Source organism: Lepidochelys olivacea (genome assembly GCF_965140295.1).
Source record: "Lepidochelys olivacea isolate rLepOli2 genome assembly, chromosome: 5".
Lineage (NCBI taxonomy): Eukaryota > Metazoa > Chordata > Testudines > Cheloniidae > Lepidochelys > Lepidochelys olivacea.
The window spans coordinates 103944824-103965874 of NC_140415.1; the positions used below are offsets into that span (position 1 = coordinate 103944824).

Sequence of the window (21051 nt, forward strand, 5' to 3'; positions counted from 1 at the left end):
AACTGGTTTGTTTTTTTAAAAAAAGTAAAATAAAAATACTAAACAAACCTAAGGTTTTGCTGGTGTGGATGCACTTACAGACTTGGGGACTATGGCCCCAAATAAATGGGGCTCTGCACAGGGATAGAGATCCTTGAGGAAGAGCAACTTGCAGGATTTGGGCCTTAGACATAGTAACTTTAAGTAATGGAGTAGTCCCACTGAAAATTACACAGTGGGACTAGTCACATGCTAATTTAGATGTGCTCAAGTATTTGGCTGAATCATTGTCTTGGTTAGTTTTTCCCTGTTTTATGGGAAAGAGGATTGGGGAGTTTATTTTTAAGCTTTTTTTTTTCAATTTTTATCAATTTACATTTTCACAGTTGTAGAAGATTATGAGGGGATCAAATAACTTTTAATGACAAATATTGAGATTCAAAATTTTTAAGCCTTATAAGCCATTAAAAATACAATTTTTCACATCATATGTTAAAATGTACAAAGTAAATATCCTGAAATCAACAAATCCTATATGTTTTTACCATTCATTCGATAGTTCATTTGTAACGAGCCTAATTCAAAGTTTAATCATTGTATTTTGACTATAGTCAGTTCTCAAGCAGCATCTTTCTTACACTGCCTATCTGTAATTTTTAGGGTGACAAGATGTCCAAATATTAGGGGCTTTGTCTTATATATGCTCCTGGAAAAAAAAGTGTCCCTCTTTTTCACTCTTGCTATCTGGTCACCCTGGTAAATTTCGATTATTATCAATAGAAATATTTTTTCATCAGTTTGTGTGTGTACTGTGAAATCAATGTTTACCGACACTTACCAATAAAAATCTCATATCAAGCATGTTTTTATGTTTGTTAGAAAATATTTTTAGTTATTCAAACAAGAAATCAGTCTTCTGGCTTCACTGCCGAATCGTGGAGCCTGTCTGTCTGTCTCTCTCTCTCTCTCTTCCTTCTCTCTCTCTCTCTCCCCGCCCCCCACCCCCCACAAGTCAGCTTTCTTTGAACGTGACTGGTCCTGTGTAATGAGAGACAGTCCCTATGTCACAGAAGCATTCCCTTTTTGTTCTGCTCTCTTGTCATAAGCTTCCTTCCTCTGTGTCCTCCTAAATTGATACGTCATAGTACAGTCGTATTAATACCTGGAATCCTGGAATGTGTAGGAAGGTGGACTTAATAGTCATGGTGATTCTCTTTGTTGTTCTGCTTTTAATTCTTTAAACCTAATGGTGTAAAACTAATACATTAGTCTGTTCAATTTTTGAAAAAACACAAGAAATAAATTAAAACAAAGTACTATTATTTATTATTCTGGTAGCACATACAGTGCACTCTGCTAGATACAGTACAGCCATATGGAGATGGTCTTTGCCCTGAAAACCTTATAATCTAAGGGTTTGTCGATCCAGGGTGTTATTCCAGAATGGCTCTTCCTGTTTAGCTCCATGGGATTAAGTTAATCGGAGTAAGGGTTAGTCTCCACTAGAAATGCTATATTGGTAGAGTTGCACCAACTCAACTGTGCTGCTGTAGCTCCTTTGGTGAAGACGCTCTGTGCAGTGGAAGAGAGCTCTCCTGTTGGCATAATAAATCCATCTCCCATGAGAGGCGGTAGCTATGTTGGCAGGAGAAGCTCTGCCGCAGACATAGCGCTGTCCACACCAGCGCTTAGTTCAGTGTAATGTACGTCACTCAGATGGTTGACTTATTCACACCCCCTGAGCGACGTAAGTTATACCAAAGTAAGTGGTAGTGTAGACCTGGCCTAAGGAATGCATGAAGTTAATCAGGAATAGTTAACCTGCTTTAAATTCACACCCTACCGTAGTCCAGATTAATTTTCATGTGTAGACAAGCCCTGGATATAAAGTGAGAGATAACAGCAGGTGGGTACAATGAGCAGACCGGGAGCATAAAGAAACACAGAGATGATACTGAGGCAGAAAATAAACTGCAGCATGCAGAAACTTGAAGTGAAACTATGACCTACCAGTGCTATGGACAATCAGTTAACAAGACTCTCAGATACTATCAGTCCACCACTTTTTACAAGGGTGTGTTTTCTTACTACTAAAAAAAAGTGATCTGCATAATAAGGAACTTCTCAGTAAGCATTTGTTTTTCTGTTGCTTTACTAGGTATCATGCCTGTGTACCATAACATGTTTGCACTAATGAATGAAACAGAGAGAATTTGGTATCCTCCAAATCACATCTTCCACGTAGAAGAATCAACCAGGCTCAACATACTCTACCGAATAAGGTAGCATGACAACTCAGATAACACCTAAAAAAGAATTGTGATTTATTTTTCATATTTAATGCAAAAAGCTAAATAACAAAGCAGTAGCAAACAATATAATGTAAAATGTAACTGAATTATAGTCTCCGTATGAACTATTAGGTCCTTGATAAGAAGCACACAAAATATGTTGGATTGAGTAAATTGAATAATCAATTGTATCATTTGTGCCTTTGTATTGGAGATAACTATACTTGCCTCTTCAGGTTAAAAAACAAAAAGGTACTGAAAGTACAGGAAGTTCCAATTATTATTATTTATTTGTTTTGTGATAAATGATCGACTAACAAGAGCCAAATTTCTTGTTCGTGGATTTGTGTTTTTGAGTCATGATGCTAATATAATTATTAGAAGTTCTGAAATGTAAAAAGTCTTTCATTGACTAAAATGCTGATTTATAGATATAATTAAGTTATCCCATCCAATCATCAGGACATCTACAGCAGAATTTGTATCTATCAAATGAACAAAATCTCTTTTGAAAGTGAACTTTTTGAGCTGTGCATCTACCATTTTTCCTGCTGAAAAGTCTTTTATTTCCTTGAAATGCATAAGTTAGCATGGGTGTCCCTTTGGTAAATTAAATTGCAAATTGAAATGCAAAATGTTCTCTTAATGGCTTACTTTGCCCTATGCTGGTAGACTGAAATTATTTTATTGAAATTTCTGCTGTGTGCATCTGTTAGTTTGTTCCCCATTCTATTATAAGAGTAAGATAAGAATGACTACCAATCTGCACACATGCACAGCAGAGTACTCAACCATATTGCTAATTCCAATTTAAAATGTGGTGGTCAGCAAAGCTACTCTGAAAATCTTACCTCTTTTTAGAGTGTTTTGTTCATTTTCCACTAATGTCATCCATACAAGAAAAAGTAAGATCGACCAGGTACAGTATCAAAAAAATAAAGCAATTTGTTTTGTTTTTTATGGTATATTATGAGCAAGAGAGATTCAGGAATCAGAATTTAAAACTGGCAGTTTTGTTAGTGATATATTAGTTGGATTAGAATACAGCTTTCTGTTCTGCAGTTACATTAATTTTATAGTGCTACTCCTAGTTCCAAACATTTCTTTTAGTGATCTAAGATATGATTTAGTCACACTGGGAGCAGATACAATGTTTGCAGCAACCAGGTGTCACTTCTGCAAGAACCACTTTACTAATCGCTACGCTGTTCCTCTTTGCAATAAACTGAATGGCGTGATAATGAGAGTGTTTTCTTTGGGATCACGTAATGGTTGTTCACTTAGGCATAGAATAATCTTGTCTTCCTTGGGCATTGTTATAATAACCCAAGTAGTTATATTTCATTGTATCTTCTCAAGAGGTTTGTAGAGGACCAAGGATCTTGCTACAGGGAGTTGTACATAAAAAGAAATCTTAACTTTACCAAGTGATAGTATTTAAGATGTGTGGTCTTTTTCAGTAGATATAGCCTTTAATTTTGTTGAAATTTGCTTAACTATACAGTGTGTATGTTCCTCAACAGGTTTTATTTTCCTCACTGGTATTGTAATGGCAGTAGCAGAGCATATCGTTATGGTGTTTCCCGAGGTGCAGAGAGCCCTGTTGTTGATGACCTTGTCATGTCTTATCTGTTTGCTCAGGTATGACTTGATTGTTTTTTTTTGTTTTTTTTTACCTCTTTGCCACTGCTTTTTGACACCATCATCCAAACATAGAATGTGTATGATATCCCACAGAAATAACGCACGAAGCTTGACTTAATTTCTCAGAGGCCAGTCTTAAATATGCAGATAAAACTCAGGGCCACATCGTGCCTCTGCAGTATGAGAGAATGAAAATCCAGTGTGAGGGAAGGGATGAAGGACTTGATGCCTCCACCGTGTTATTCCCCTCAGCAAGGATCAGGCTCCATTTTTTGAGAAGAGCAGGCTTGGAAATATAGGACCATGCCATTCATGAACAGACCTTGTGGGACTTCAGCAATAAGCTGATAACAAACCTTTTAAGAGCTGGGTTGCCACGGGGTGAAGAGTAGCTGGGAACCAGTGTACAGATTCACAGAGTTCTGGGTACAGAAGAATTGAGTCACAAAAATGTTCAGTAAAAAAAATGTTATAAAAGAGAGATCATGATGAGGTAAATTTTCAGTCTGATTGCTTGTGCTCTTTTCTCTCTCAGTGGCGAGATGATTTTGTGCATGGATGGGTAAAGGTGCCTGTTACTCATGAAACACAGGAAGAATGCCTTGGAATGGCTGTTCTTGATATGATGAGAGTGGCCAAAGAAAAGGACCAAACTCCCCTGGCTATCTACAATTCAGTCAGGTAATTCCTTACTTCAGAACAATGTTACTTTTACATATAGTAAAAGGATAACTCATTAGTTTACTGTTTTCTCACTCTACCTTTCTCTTTCATGTAACCCAAGCAATTAGCACCTTGACAGACACACAATTTTTGGCAACAGATTTGTTCCAGAGCAGAGATTCCCAAACATATTTATAGTGTTGACTTTAGCTTAGTAGAGAGATTATCTCATGACCACCTCCCCTTACCCTTGTGATCACATGGACTACTTCCCTTTCCGTTAGCATTTGAACGTCCTTGTTGCAACTTCAGCCATTGCTTATATAGAAAATAACATTAGGAAAGTAATTAATGTATTTTTAGCTGTCTTTTAATGAAATTTAGCAGGTGGAAACAAGGAGGAATCAACACTGTGACCAGTTCTCTGTGGACCTCTGGCAAGTGTTCTGTGGGCTGCTGGTGGTGCATGGACCATAATTTGGGAACCGCTGCTCTAGAACTTCCCATGTGTCTGCAGTTTTTTGGTTTCAAAAACTTTTTTCTTTTTATATCTGAAAAGTCCATGTAACTATTAACTTTATTTTACATGACATATATTTGTCTATGCTCTTTTAATCCAAAGAATCACTTCACCTATAAACAATCTTAAAATAATAACTAAAGTGCATGTGCAACTGAAGGCAAACATATGTGCAAACACATTGTAACTTTGAGCTTCCAGGGGGAAGTCAGGAAAAATAAGTAATTTTTTTTAATGTTCTTTGTTTTAACAGAGAACTTCTGAAGTACGAAAGACTTAAATTTCACACAACCTTGCAACATTATTGGATCCTAAAGAATGTGGTTGTCTCTCTTTTGTTATGCATGTATTTGTGTCACAAAGCCCTGGTAGCACTCCTACTGTCTGGATGGTCACCAAGCTACTGTGTTTGAGCCTCACACACTAGGCCTATGTGCTCTTAAGCTTCCTTTGGTCTGAGTAGGCTGCAGAACTGCCCCGACACACTTTCTGGGCACTGGCTGTCTGTCGGTTATCCCTTCACAGAAATGGAACCTTGCAGCCTAGCTGCCACAGGCTCCAAGACTCCCCAGTAGCTTAAGCACACCCTTCCTGCTTTGAGCAGGGGGTTGGACTAGATGACCACCCGAGGTCTCTTCCAACCCTAATCTTCTATGATTCCTCAGCGCTCTGACCTTGTGTGAGCTCTGGGTTTACAGTTACCTCTTCAGGTGTGTGTGATAATTGAACCAAACAGACACACAGGCTTTGCAAGGTTTTCAAATATGAATCACTCTTTACTTTTGCTAGCACAAGAAGCATACAGATCTAGACACAACAATAACCTGTGTATATGCACTTCCCTGCCTCATGTCCCTTACCACTCTTGAACATTCTTTGGGCTTATGTCAGAGTCCTCTAAAGAGTCTAGGCTTTTCCTCCAAATCCTGAAGTATCTCCCTGTAGTCCGTAGCTAGTCCGTAGCCAGTTTCCTTCTTCCTTGGCTGGTCCTGCAGCTAAGCAAGTCCCCTCTGCTACAACAGACAGCTGCAGCGGCACAGGAGCCAGTAAACAGAGCTGTAAACAGGGGAGTTTGAGTGGGAGTTTGAAAGGGGAGTTTGACTTGTGGTGCTTGTTTGGGGTTTGTTTTTGCTGTGGGTGGTGGTTTTGGTGTGGTTTGTGTTTCCCAGATTAACAGGATTTAGGTGGGAAGGCTATGACAGATACAGAGGCAGCAGTGGGCGTGACCCATGTAGTGGAAGACACAATGAGGATGACTGGATGTGGAAGCTGCGGTATGTACGTGATCCTGGAGGGGGTACCTGGAAAGAGTTTTTTCTGCATGAAGTGCCGTCTGATAGAGCTGATGGAGGAAAAGATCCGAGGGTTGGCGATGCAGGTGGAAAGTCTGGTTGAGTTTAGAAGGGAGTTTGAGCGGCTTATGGAGCAAAGACCTGAGGCAGCTGAAGGGAAAAGCTCAGACTTACAGATGGAAGCAGGACTGAAGAATTCTGATGGGAGACTGCTGGATGAAGAAAATGGACAGTGGAAGCATGTGACTAAGAGAATCAGGCAGAGGAAAAGATGGGCTAGTGAAGGAGACATAGAGCTCAAGAATAGGTTGGCGGTGTTGGAAAATGAAGAAGGGGCTCAGCAAGTAGTCACTGAAGGTGGAAGGGCAAGGAAGAAGAGAAGAGCGGCTAGTCCTATAGGAAAAGGGGAAGAGTCAATGGCGACTACACCAAATATGAACCCCAGGAGGATACAGGATGGGTTGAAGAGGATTACAAGGGAGATTAGGAATGGAAAGAACTTGCAGCCAGAGGGAACAGGGGATAGACCAGAGAATCGCACGGTCACCAGGAAAAGGCAGGTCTACGTGATTGGGGACTCCTTACTGAGAAGAATAGACAGGCCTGTAGAATAGAATAGAATATCAGGGTTGGAGGGGACCTCAGAAGGTCATCTAGTCCAACCCCCTGCTCAAAGCAGGACCAATCCCCAATTTTTGCCCCAAATGGCCCCCTCAAGTATTGAACTCACAATCCTGGGTTTAGCAGGCCAATGCTCAACCCACTGAGCTATCCCTTCCCTTTAACCAGAGCTGATCCAGAGAATAGAAGGGTGTGCTGTCTTCCAGGTGCTAAGATACGGGATGTGAACCTGAGGTTGAAAAGGATCCTAAAGGGAGGGGGAAAGAATCCACTGATTGTCCTTCATGTGGGAACAAACGATACCGGTAGATTCTCGCTGGAACGTATCAAGGGAGACTATGCCAGGCTGGGGAAGACGCTTAAGGAAATCGAGGCTCAGGTGATCTTTAGTGGGATTCTGCCTGTTCCTAGAGAAGGGCAACAAAGGTGTGACAAGATTATGACTGTCAACAGATAGCTCAGGCAGTGGTGCTATAAGGAGGGCTTTGGGATGTATGGCCACAGGGAGGCATTCATGGACAGAGGACAGTTCTCTCGGGATGGACTTCATCTGAATAGGGAAGGAAGTAGACTTCTAGGATGGAGGCTGGCACAACTGATTAAGAGAGCTTTAAACTAGGAATTTGGGGGAGATGGTTGGGAGATGTCCAGGTAATCTCCACGCTGGATTTTAGCATTGTGAGGGAAGAAAACGAAGTAAGAAAGGATACAGCCATGGGTAGGAGAATGTATATAAGGAGGAAGGGCAGTGTGGATACCAGTCTAATAGGTCATACTGGCTGTAGAATGTCCGTGCCTAATCGGCTACAGAATGTGAGTGAGGCCAAACAGCAAAAATTAAGATGTTTGTACACCAATGCGAGGAGCCTAGGTAACAAAATGGAGGAACTAGAGCTACTGGTGCAGGAAGTGAAACCAGATATTACAGGGATAACAGAAACATGATAGAATAGTAGTCATGGTACTATATAGTAGACTGGACTACAGCTATTGAAGGGTATGTGCTGTTTAGGGAAGACCGAAATAAAGGTAAAAGTGGGGGAGTAGCCTAGTATATCAATGATGAGGTAGAATGTAAAGAAATAAGAAGCGATGGAATGGATAAGACAGAGCCCATCTGGGCAAAAATCACATTGGGGAAGAAAACTACTAGAGCTTCCCCTGTGATAGTGCTTGGGGTGTGCTATAGACCGCCGGGATCTAATTTGGATATGGATAGAGCCCTCTTTAATGTTTTTAATGAAGTAAATACTAATGGAAACTGCGTGATCATGGCAGACTTTAACTTCCCAGAGAGAGACTGGAGGACGAGTGCTAGTAATAACAATAGGGCTCAGATTTTCCTAGATGCGATAGCTGATGGATTCCTTCATCAAGTAGTTGCTGAAGCGACTAGAGGGGATGCCATTTTAGATTTGTTTTTGGTGAGTAGTGAGGACCTCATAGAAGAAATGGTTGTAGGGGACAATCTTGGTTCAAGTGATCATGAGCTAATTCAGCTCAAACTAAATGGAAGGAACTAAATAAACAAAAATAAATCTGCGACTAGGGTTTTTGATTTCAAAAGGGCTGACTTTCAAAAATGAAGGAAATTAGTTAGGGAAGTGGATTGGACTGAAGAACTTATGGAGGCCTGGAATTACTTCAAGTCAAAGCTGCAGAAGCTATCTGAAGCCTGCATCCCAAGAAATGGGAAAAAATTCAAAGGCAGGAGTTGTAGACCAAGCTGGTCACCTCTTGTCTAGACAACATGTTCTCTTGCTCTCACCTTTTTTTCCATTCTTGTGAGTCTGGTTTTGAAAATTTCATTTTTTTTGTGTCCATTCTTTTGTTAAACTTCTTCATGTCATAACTTTTAAAACATAGTTTCATTTTTAATCACCTAGTTAACAAGATACTGCTAGAGCCAGTGACACAAGTGGTAACTGATTAAATAAAACTTGTTTTGATATTGTTTTTAGATTTTGGCATCTTTCTTTTAAGTTACACAGAGAAAATGTTAACAGAGCATTAAGCTATAAGAACATCCAGTACTCAAAAGTTAAGAAATCCAACCTCCCAGTACAAGGCTTAGTTCATGATACAGTGTAGTTTTGCATTGTTTGTTATCTTCTTTTCAAACTTGACGTATGTGGTTCTGTGTCTGTATTTACAAATCTGAATGATCTAGAAAGATCAGGATTTTGCTACATTGGCATAGCTATGGGAATTTATCAATGTATCCTTGCTGACTGGACTTCTTCCCAACCCCGCATAATAATGACTAAATCAGAAATGTCCAGGTTTTTGGAAACAACAATGTACTATACTTTGGAACTAGTAAATGAAAAATAGAAAACGGCACAATAAGTGTGGTTTCATTTTCAACAACTTTTACTGAAGACTGAAATAAAAACCACAATAAATTTTAAAATCACAGTAAGTAGTTCATTTGATAAAGTATTTTTATGTTGGCTTTGTATTTATTTAGCATACAGAAATAATTTCCTTTTCTAGGCTTTATAGATAAACCTTGGAATTTATGTGCTAATCTTGTGTTCACAGTTACAAGATGTTTTTGCCTAAATGTGTTCGGGCAAAAATCCAAGACTACCATATTTTGACACGAAAGAGAATAAGGTACAGATTCCGCAAATTTATCCAGCAGTTTGGCCAATGCAAAGCTACTGCCAGAAACTTGAAACTTAAATATCTTATAAATCTGGAATCCCTTCAGCCTGCCTTCTATTCAGAGATTTTTGAAGTAAAAGAGCCTTGCAGAGGTGAAGAGAGTTTTGCAACCATTATAATAACTGGAAACGGTGGAATTCAGTGCTCAAGAGGGAAACATAAAGACAGTGAGACACTGACAGAACAGGTAATCCTTATGAATATGGCTTCACTTTTATTATTTTAAGGATTTTGCAAATGGACATGGTAACAGAGTAATTTGGTCATATGTTACATGTACTGATTCATTCTCATGTAGTACTATAGAATGAATTATGACTTTGACTTAATAGTTCTACTGTGATTTCTGTTTGAATGGGGTTTGACTTGAACCAAACAGCACAAGACTTTTTAAATTAGGTGGATTTTTTAATATAGATTATAAGAGAAATAATTTTTGACTAAGCAATTAAAGTACTTAGATGACAAATGAAGAGTGAAGTTCTCTGTCATTCATGCTACTGAAACAGGATTATTATAAAAGTTGACATGAGAAAGTAACAGCTCCGCCTAATTTAAGAGTTAAGCTAAATTATTCAATCATTTGTTATAATCATGTAGTTACATTTTATTCTTGATGTTATCTGGGTGCTTTTGTGTTTGTTTTTTACATTGTTTCCCATCTGAATATTCAACAGTTGAACTTAACGTTATCTGATGCTAGTTGCTAGCAGGATATGAATTACTGGTTGTCAGGAATTACTAAGTCTAGCTTTGATAAGCCCCACCTGTTCCATTGCTAATGTGCAATGTACCCAGATCAGATCAGGAACACTGTTATCCCAAAGACAATGTATCATTTCAGGAGTATATCTTATTTATTGTACATGGCTTTTAAATAACAGAATATTATTGTGAAACATTTCTATAGCATTAAAAACCTACACATCACTTTACAGACTATAGATGAAACAACCCTTCTAGTATAACCCTTCTTTATAATCTAAATAGAACTGGTTTTTTTTCAAAGGGAAATTTGAAGGAGGAGTATTGGAGGTGATCTCCTTTTTTAAAATGAATAAATAAATGACCGTACATTTTAAAATACATATACATTTCATGATAGATAACAGACTAGATCAAAACAGTAATGTGAAAAATACCTTGTAGAACAAATTGAGGTTAACAGATAGATTACAAGTGATCACAGCCCATTATGTAAAATGGCACTTTTATGATATGGTATTTAATCATCAGGCATATTAAAATATATAACTACATATATGCAAATATCTTGATATTTCTTCCTTTGTGCTTATTAGAAACAGTGCAGACTGAGCTAAAGTTTGGATAATTGGGCCAATAGTTATCATCTGTATAACTTTGATGATTGTTAAATGTTCCTACTAGACACCCTTTATATGCGAAAAGCAGCCTTCAAGAGATGGTTCTAATGATGATGTTTGGAGTTATTTTATAGAAAACTAGGCCTTTTAAAATCACTTTTTGTACATTAATTCATATATAAAATTTATCCTCTTTGAGCCACGTTTTTGTGAAGCAACCTCTAACTTTGCACATGCTGAAATTTGTGTATGAAACTGTACCATTTGTGCATGCCAATCAAGCCTTTAATAGCAAGAGTAATAGGATTTGTATTGTTTTTCATCTGAGATTCTCAGTTTTTTTCCAAGATGAATAAGCATTATTATCCCCAGTTTACAGATGAGGAAACAAATGCATAAAGAGTTTAAGTATCTTGTTTGAGGCTATAGAGGAAGGCAGGGGCAGATGGGAATAGAAATCATGTCACCAGACTCCCTGTCCTCTGCTCTGACCATTAGGCAACTGTGCCTAATGTAAGGTAATTAACTACATTTACCTGTGGACAGTTTCTGCATTTGTCTTCAAATTTAATAGTGAGGTAAGGCAAGCTATATCTTTGACTATTGCAGCAAATCAGTGTCACAAAACTTTACTCAACCACTTGCTTGGAGCAAGATTTTTTATTATTTATTTATTTATTTGTTTATTTATTTTTATTTTGGTGAAGTGTTGGTAATGCAGTGGCTGTGATAGGTGGTCTTGCCAGCCCAGATTCTTCTCTGGTAACTGGGCATAACTCCATTGACTTTAATGTAACAAGATGATTTACACCAGCTGCGAATCTGGCCCAGCATCTTTATGGAGAGCATCGGTGAATACATGTTGTGTCAGTGTAACCATGGATACACCTGCAAAAAGGCTGCAGTAAATAACAGAAACTAGAAATTCTTACTCAGATTATTATCCGACTGTTATTTCCCTTGAATTACAGAAATAACAAATAATAATGAGGTATATTATCTAAAATGCTACAGGCAACCAACAAAAAAAGCCATTACCTGTATAACATTTTGACTGATCTATCCTTATCCATCTGGTGGAAGAACAGAAAAAGTGAGACAGTCAGATATTTTAAGAATTCAGTTTGAGCACAGAATTTAAAGAACCAAATTTTCAAAAATTCCCTGAATTGCACTCCAGTCAAAATTCACCCATGCTTCTAGCTCCCATTATGATTTGTGCCTTCGGTTACCATAGTCATGGATGCACGTGTGTGTGTGTGTTTTTCATTGTGAAAATCAGCATCCACTTCGTGATTATTTGATCTTCAGTGTTTTGCATTTGTCATCATTCCTAAGGTGGTGAAAATATTTATCTATGGTTATAGGAATTCTAGAATTTTGAATTATACTTTGAAAAACCATTTACTATGTTAGTATTAATCATAACCAACATTTATTACAGGAATTACAGACATACTGTGATTTTCCTGATATAATCGATGTCAGCATTAAGCAAGCAAACCAAGAAGGCTCCAGTGAGAGTAGAATTGTCACCATTCATAAGCAGGACAGTAAGAATCTGGTATGTTTATTTTTCTTATTGTTCGATTTATATTGATATTGGTTTGATCATGTGATGGGAAGACAGCAGTATTCACAATACTCTACTAAACCTATGTTGCAGTAAACATTACTCAGATGTTAATTAGGCAAAAGGTAAAAACTGAAGATTTTAACAGTGATCAATATATCAGTACATAGAGATGCTAATGTATTTGAAGCACCACAGCATAGACTGAAATTGAAACCAGGATATTTAAAACTAAGTGACGTCAACTTTGTCTGCAGTTCATTCTCCAACTTCGTTGTGCCTAGCTAAATAATTATTAAACTTGTGTAATTTTAGTTAACCTAGACCCTAATCCTGCAATTCATTGTGCATGGGCACAGCAGTCTGTCCGCGCCCGTGTGCACACACAACTGCAGGACTGGGATTTGAGATTAGCCTGAAGGGAAAAAGATATACAGAACTATATATATCCATCCTGACAAAGGGTACAAAGCTAATAGTATAGCTGTTATTATTTAAAGTATTGTGTGAGGCATAGGTTTGAAAAGTGTTAGCCTGACAATGTAAACAAGTCACTTACAACATATTGTAAAGCGAATTTGTGTGTGAACTAAAAAGCCACAATTGTTTGTCTTTTTAATCCTAGCATTGTATTAGCAACACCGTTTCCTGTATGAGATAACCTTTTGGTGTAGTGGTTTCTTTCTTGATCCCCATTACTGATCTGTGTAGCATCAGATTTCCTGTTTCAGGCATTTTCCTGTGTGATCAAAGATCTACAACTTGTTGGCACATAAGACAGATGTACTGCTAAAATGGTTCTTCCTTCCTGGGGAAAGTAAATCCAAAACCTGCAAAAGCATTTGAATGAGAATGAATTCATTTTCTGTTTTTAATGCTGCCTTTAAAATGATACTGTTTTTCAGAATTATATTAGATTTTGATATAATTTACTCTTCAGTAGTCACATAGAATCTACACTTGTAGATAATTAAGCTGTGTTTTTAGTAGCTAGCCAATGGAAACAAATGGTTTTTAACGTAGTCTTTTCCTGTAATGTGCATGCGTGAGAAATATTTGTTCTTTAATACAGCACTTTCAGTTTTCGATTATTAAAGAACATTATTTTCATTACGTCTTTCATTGCTGTTTTTCAGCTTCAGTAATGAACATGTTCAACTTTTCTTTTAAGGTAGTACAATCCCTTTTTCTTATAAAATGTGGTTGGTCTAGGACAGCCCTATAATGTAGTTACGATTCATCTGAAATGGGAGGAAAATGAAGGAATAGGCTATAGGTCGGAGCACATTGACACAAAATAAGGAAAGAAGTATTTTCAATATGAGATGCCCAAATTTCCTCCTGCTGTCTTTCTAAGATCTACCAGGAAGAACTGTTAATTTTCACATCTTCGGTTTCTCCTTGTTGAGAGAACTCCTCTCCCAAAATGGTCCTATCTTTACGGGATTTATTTACCAGAAATTGTCCTAACAAACCTGTGAAGCTCTCTCAAAAAAGAGGAATCTTGGGAAAGGCAGAGCATAGAGGGTGCATGAAAGATATGGGAATTAAAAACTTGTTGTAGTTTGAAGTTATTTATATTGATTTGAATTAAACAAAACATATGTGGTGGTTGGTTTTTCCCTCCCTTCCCACCTCCCTCCCCCATCATGACCTTTAAAAAAATTACAGAGGTTGCTCATATGTACATACTAAGCGGTTTGTCCTTTTGTCTTTCTATCAGGGATGTTCTGTAATAAATGTTGTTATTCCCTTTTTATACTGATAATTTTATTTAGCAACAAAAGGCTTTAAGTCCACATTGCATTCTGTTTCACCCACTCATTGTGCAGCATCTATAGCCCTCATTTTCATAAATACAGCAGTTGCATCATATTAGTGCAGCCTAGAAGTATGTGTGAGTTTCTGTTCAGCACAAATGCTTTATTAAAGGGCATCTCTTAAGAAAAGGTGAAAAACCCAGAATTTGTCAAGTTTTAGGCATTTAATATTAGAGCTGGTGTAATCCGATCCCAAGCAAGTAAGTCTGTAGACAATCTTCTTGACATAGATTAAGGCCTTGTCTACACTATGGGGGGAGATTGATTTAAGTTATGTAACTTCAGCTATGTGAATAATATAGCTGAAGTTGACGTACTTAGATCTAATTACCGCGGGGTCCACACTATGCTGGAGATGTTCTCCCGTCGACTCCCCTTGCACTTCTTGTTCAGGTAGAGTACAGGAGTCGACAGGAAAGTGATTGGTGGTTGGTTTAGTGGGTCAGAGAACTGCTAAATCGACGGCTGATGCATTGATCGCTGTGCGTCAAACCCCCAGTCGGTGTAGACAAGCCCTAAGTACAAGCTTTTCTTGTGTTAAATAAAGTTTAAGAAATCACGACCAGAGTATTTTAAAATATTTATTGTACAGCAGTTTTACTGAGAATGATGTTATGTAAAGTTACACAGTGTAGTGTATTAAACAACCTTTCTTACAGCTGCATTATGTTTCACTATATGACTCCTCAAAAAACCCTTGAGATCTCAACTACTGGCGTATAGCTCAGGTTATTCAAATAAACTACTTGAGAAAATAACAGAAAATACACTCGCTGGTCATATAGCCAATGGAGAGTCTGTTTTCTCTGAGTTGAACTGAGTTGCTGGTATTGGAAACCAGACTGGGGAGGAACATACCTTGAGGTTTGAATCACCACTGCGCTATTCCAGTTTTATACCAATGCAACTCCATTGAAACCAATGGAGTTATTCTGGCATAAAATTGGACTGTGACAAACTCAGACCTGACAGCTATGGGAGGGTGGTTGAAGGCAGGTATATCAGCCCGTTAAAGCCCTCTTTCCTGTGAGCTGAAAAGAGGTTACGTCAGGTTAATTAGGGACACCTGAGCCCAGTTAAGGGCTGCTGTGACCTTTAGAACCTCTTCTGGTGAGAGAGCTGGGAGTAGGGACAAGATACAAGCTGCAGAAGGGTTGGAGGATAGGTTTCTTCTAGGAGGAGAGCTGTTCTCCTTCTCACTGGGGAAATACCGAGTTTACTACTACTGCTTGGGGAAGGGCTGACAGTCAGGAGCCAGTATAATAAGTGTCAGTGCTCTGGTGGGAGCAAGGAAATGTTTTTTTGTGTGTGTTTTGGGGGGGGTTGTTAAGAAAACCACTTGAGACAACCCTGAGGCCTACCTTGTGAAAACTGTGAATAAACCATTGTTAAGAATTATAAACTGTGGAGAAGGACTGATTTACTCTAGGCCTCTGCTCCCCACCAGAGGGATAGAATCATAGAGTATCAGGGTTGGAAGGGACCTCATGAGATCATCTAGTCCAACCCCCTGCTCAAAGCAGGACCAATCCCCAACTAAATCATCCCAGCCAGGGCTTTATCAAGCCTGACCTTAAAAACCTCAAAGGAAGGAGATTCCACCACCTCCCTGGGTAACCCATTCCAGTGCTTCACCACCCTCCTAGTGAAAAAGTTTTCCCTAATATCCAACCAAAACCTCCCCCACTGCAACTTAAGACCCTTACTCCTTGTTCTGTCATCTGCTACCACTGAGAACAGTCTAGACCCATCCTCTTTGGAACCCCCTTTCAGGTAGTTGAAAACAGCTATCAAATCCCCCCTCATTCTTCTCTTCTGCAGACTAAACAATCCCAGTTCCCTCAGCCTCTCCTCATAAGTCATGTGTTCCAGTCCCCTAATCATTTTTGTTGCCCTCCGCTGGACGCTTTCCAATTTTTCCACATCCTTCTTGTAGTGTGGGGCCCAAAACTGGACACAGTACTCCAGATGAGGTCTCACCAATGTCGAATAGATGGGAACGATCACGTCCCTTGATCTGCTGGCAATGCCCCTACTTATACAGCCCAAAATGCCATTAGCTTTCTTGGCAAGAAGGACACCCTGTTGACTCATATCCAGCTTCTCATCCACTGTAACCTCCAGGTCCTTTTCGGCAGAACTGCTGCCTAGCCATTCGGTCCTTAGTCCGTAGCAGTGCATGGGATTCTTCTGTCCTAAGTGCAGGACTCTGCACTTGTCCTTGTTGAACCTCATCAGATTTCTTTTGGCACAATCCTTTAATTTGTCTAGGTCCCTCTGTATCCTATCCCTACCCTCCAGTGTATCTACTGCTCCCCCCAGTTTAGTGTCATCTGCAAACTTGCTGAGGGAGCAGTCCACGCCATAACCGCTGAGGCTGATGTGACGATAAAGGTGTGTTGCCACATATGGTTTTAGGGGTGGGATCACATACAGCGGACTCTCCTGGAGGCAAGATGAATCATTCCTGAGATTGGATGACGTGGTAAGGATGCTGGTGCAGGCCACTGCACCACAACAGGAGGCTACCAGAGTACAGATGGCTGCTCAGCAGGAATCGATACAAATAGAACAAGAGACTAACCAACTGCTGATGAATCAGGTGATACAAGACCAAGGCACCCTACGGGAAGCAGACAGACAACTGAAGGCCCTGACTACTCTAGGAGGTGGCCAGGATGGAGCTCTATCTTAAAGGCTAGTGGTTACCTACAAAAGATGATGACAAAGAGAGACGTTGAGGTTTATCTTCTCACGTTTGAAAGAACAGACCTATGTGAGGCCTTGCCCCAAGACCAGTGGGACGGTATCCTTGCTCCCTTCCTGAGTGGAAAGGCTCAGAAGGCCTGCCATGATATGGCAACGGAAACTGTCAAAGACTGTGCCCCATTGAAAACTGAGATTCTGGCAGGATCCAGAGTGACTACAGCTATAAAGCCCCAAGGATTCCACAAGTGGAGGTTCCAGGATAACAAAGCGCCAAGATCACAACTGTTCAGCTTGATCCATCTGACACAGAAGTGGCTGCATCCTGAGATCAACAGTATGGAAAAGATCATAGAACTCCTGGTTTTGGACAGATTCCTGAAAGGATTACTGCCTGTGAAGGTGGGTTGACCAAAATGACCCTTCCGACAACAACGATTTGGTTGCCTTCATAGAGAGACACTTAATGGCCAGAGAGCTTTCTAGGACTGCCAGAGAAGAGATGTACCAGACCCAAAGGCCAGCCCCAGTCCCAAAGGCCTGTACCTCTGCTAGTTTGGGGTATGACTACATGGGGAAGGAGGGACGCTGAAGTGCGGCCTGAGACTGGGAAGGGTCTTGGGGAACTGGGGAGAGAAGGCCATGGGGTAAGGCCTAATATCCCATAGAATAGGGAGATATCAAGGGCTGTGTATAAATGTTATGCCTGTGGGGGAGCTAGAACATAGAGCAGCTCAATGTCCTAACAGTGAGGAGCCCATGCAGTGCCACTTGGGGGAACAGCGAGAGACTGTGCTTAATCAATCCTACAGGAATGGCTTTAACTCCACATAGGTATGTGGCCGTTCAGGTTGAATGGTGCAGAGACCATTGCTTTAATAGACTCCGGAAGTGAAGTCACACGGGTCTCTGGGAAACTGGTGGGGTAAAACGAACTGTCTGAAATGCAGGGGAATAACCTGCATGCATGGGAAAGTTAATTATGAAATGGCCATTCCTGTACAAATAGAGGTTCGGGGAAGCACAACGAGGCTGGTGGCAGCTGTAATCTCTAAACTTCCATACCCTGTGCTCATAAGACAAGATTTCCCAGGGTTCGGAAATCTACTCCCAGTGAAAGGATTGGGGGAAAGTAATAACTCCATGTCTGATATCATGACTCCAGTAAAAAGCCCACCTCCCATCTTCTGTGAATTAGCCCCGGACTTGTTTTCAAAGTCCCAGAAGACTACGCGAGAAAGATGGGCAGACTGAAGACTGGGGACCAAGATGTTGGCCCAGAATCAGAAGGTGGTGCTTCTGGTAAACAGTCTCATCCAACAGGCAGGGAGACAACTCAGTTACTGAACCTGAGGTTGAGGCCGGTTCCACAGAGACCAGCCCTCAGGGTAAAACTGAATTTGGACATTTCAGATGCTTGATCTCCTATATCAGAATAATAGAAAAGTAGTAGTCTAGGTCAATGGGGTATGAGCAGAGGGGAAAACCAAAGGTCCAGGGCCTTACTTTGTGATTAAAAAAAGGACCTATTGTACAGAATACTATAACTATAGGAGCAAGAACTGAAACAGTTCCTAGTACTCCAAGGACACAGAAAGGCATTATTCGACATAGCCCATTGTCATTTGTTCGGGGAACATTTGGCAATGAATGAAACACTAGATAGAATCCTTTGAAGGTTCTTTTGGCCAAGAATCTATATGGAGGTTTGACGCTATTATGCTTCCTGCCCTGAATGCCAATTGCACAGCCCCAAACCTCAATTAAAGGCCCCTTCAGTGCCCCTACCAGTTATCTAAGTCCCGTTTAAAAGTACAGTGATGGCCCTGATAGACCTGCTGGAGAAATCAGCCCAAGGTCATCATTGTGCTGGACTTTGCTGCCTGGTATCCAGAAGCCATACCCCTGGGAAGCACAGTGTCCAAGATGATAGCTAATCCAAATATCCTCTCAGATAGGAGTACTCAAGGAGATTCTGACAGATAAAGGGACTCCTTTCATGGCAGAGTTGATGAAGGACTTGTGTGCGCTGCTTTACATGCTTCAGGTACTGCTTCCTACAAACCTTAGTCGACTACCACAAACGAATGGCCTGGTCAAATGCTTCAACAGAACACTGAAGAGCATGATACGGAAAATAGTGAGTTGAGATTGGAAAAATTGGGATACCTTGCTACCCTACTGGAAACTTGTTATAATGGAGGTTCCTCAACCTTCCATAGGGATTTCCCCCCTTCAAGTTGCCAAGTCGTTGCCACCCACGGCATATTGGATATTGCCAAGGAGCACTGGGAGGAACAGCCTCACTAAGAAACGAGCATCATTGAACATGTGACGCACATGTGGGACAGAATAACCCAACTCACCCCAGTAGTGTGAGAACATATAGAAAAAGCACAAGCGGCCCAGCAAGCCTGTTATAATCGACAAGCAAACATTCTGAAATTCCAGGCTTGGGATTGGGTAGCGGTGATGGGACCTCAGCAGAAAACAAGCCCTTGGTCAGATGGCAGAGGCCATATGCACGGGTTGATTGCAGAGGTTAATTATAAGATTTGACAACCCAATCTCTGAAAGTAGGAACAGATCTACCACATTAACCTGTTAGAGCCCTAGCAAGACAGAGGCCATTAATGTGATGGAGTGAAACCATAATGTATTCCCAGAGAAGCCAGGCAAAACCATGGAAGCTCATCGTCCTAGATGCAGAAATAAATGATAAAGTTAAACCATACCGGATCCTTGAGGCTAAAAGGAAAGAGATCAATACAGAAATGAAGGGGATGCTGGAGTTGGGAATCACTGAGCGTCCCATAGTCAATGGTCTAGCCTAACTGTTCCGGTTCCTAAACCAGATGGTACCAGTGGTTCTTCAGTGACTTTTGAAAATTAAATGACATGTCCCAGTTCAATGCCTACCCCATACCTCAGATAGATCAGCTAATTGACCAGGTGGGAAAAGCAAGATTCTTGTCTACCCTTGACCTGACCAAAAGGTATGGGCAAATCCCTCTGGCAGAGGTGGCCAAGGAGAAGAGGCCACCTTTTCTATGCCACAGGGCTTATAGCAGTACATTGTCCTCCATTTTGGATTACAAGGGGCTCCAGTAACCTTCCAGTGACTTACTGATAGCTATTATGACCACGTGCCAGGTATGCAGCTACTTACTTGGATGATGTGATCATACACAGCCAAGACTGGGGGATGCACTTAGAAAAAGTAGACACAGTACTGGATACTCTGAGGAAAGTGGGTCTCACTGCTAACCCCTCCAAATGTGCAATAGGGCTAATGGAAGCCAAATATCTCTGGTACATCATGAGGAGAGGTGTAGTGAAACCCCAGTTGAACAAGTTAGAGGCAATACAAAGTGGGCTTTGGGTGATCAAGAAGAAACAGGGCAGAGCATTTCTGGGGATAGTTGGGCATTACAGACAATTCATTCCCCACTTCACCAGCGGGGCATACTCTTTAACAGATTTCATAAAGGCCAGCAGTCCAGAGGTGGTAAAATGGACCAGTGCAGCCAAAGAAGCTTCTGTGGATCTGAGAACAGCCCTCTGCAGCAGTCCAGTGCTAGTAGCCCCAGACTTCCAGAAGGAGTTTGTACTACAAACAGATGCCTCCAAAGTAGGGTTAGGAGCCATAGTTTCTCTCATGGTTGCAGAGGAAGACCACCCAGTTCTGTCTCAATAGAAGACTTCTCCCTAGAGAACAGAAGTATACCCTAGTGGAGAAGGAATGCCTCATGGTAAAATGGGCCGTGGAAACCCTCCCGTATTATCTGCTTGGATGGAGGTTTTACGCATGTTACAGGCCATGCTCCCCTGAAATGAATGCACCAGAACAAAGAAAAATTGCAAGACTAACAAGATAGTTTCTGTCACTACAACCCTTCTGCTTCAAAGTGCAGCATAGGGCAGGAATCAGGCATGCAGCCCAACCC

General features: G+C 40.5%; 1 protein-coding gene across 3 annotated transcripts in view; it reads left to right on the plus strand.

Moving 5' to 3' along the window:
* Positions 1-21051, plus strand: part of JAK2 (Janus kinase 2) — a 148729-nt gene that overhangs the window by 75482 nt on the left and 52196 nt on the right. For all 3 annotated transcript variants that reach the window (XM_084628541.1, XM_084628540.1, XM_084628539.1), the window contains exons 3-7: positions 2138-2261; positions 3794-3911; positions 4450-4595; positions 9555-9867; positions 12450-12569. In XM_084628541.1, the coding sequence (XP_084484667.1) occupies positions 2138-2261; positions 3794-3911; positions 4450-4595; positions 9555-9867; positions 12450-12569 (821 nt within the window). The remainder of the gene's footprint in view (positions 1-2137; positions 2262-3793; positions 3912-4449; positions 4596-9554; positions 9868-12449; positions 12570-21051) is intronic.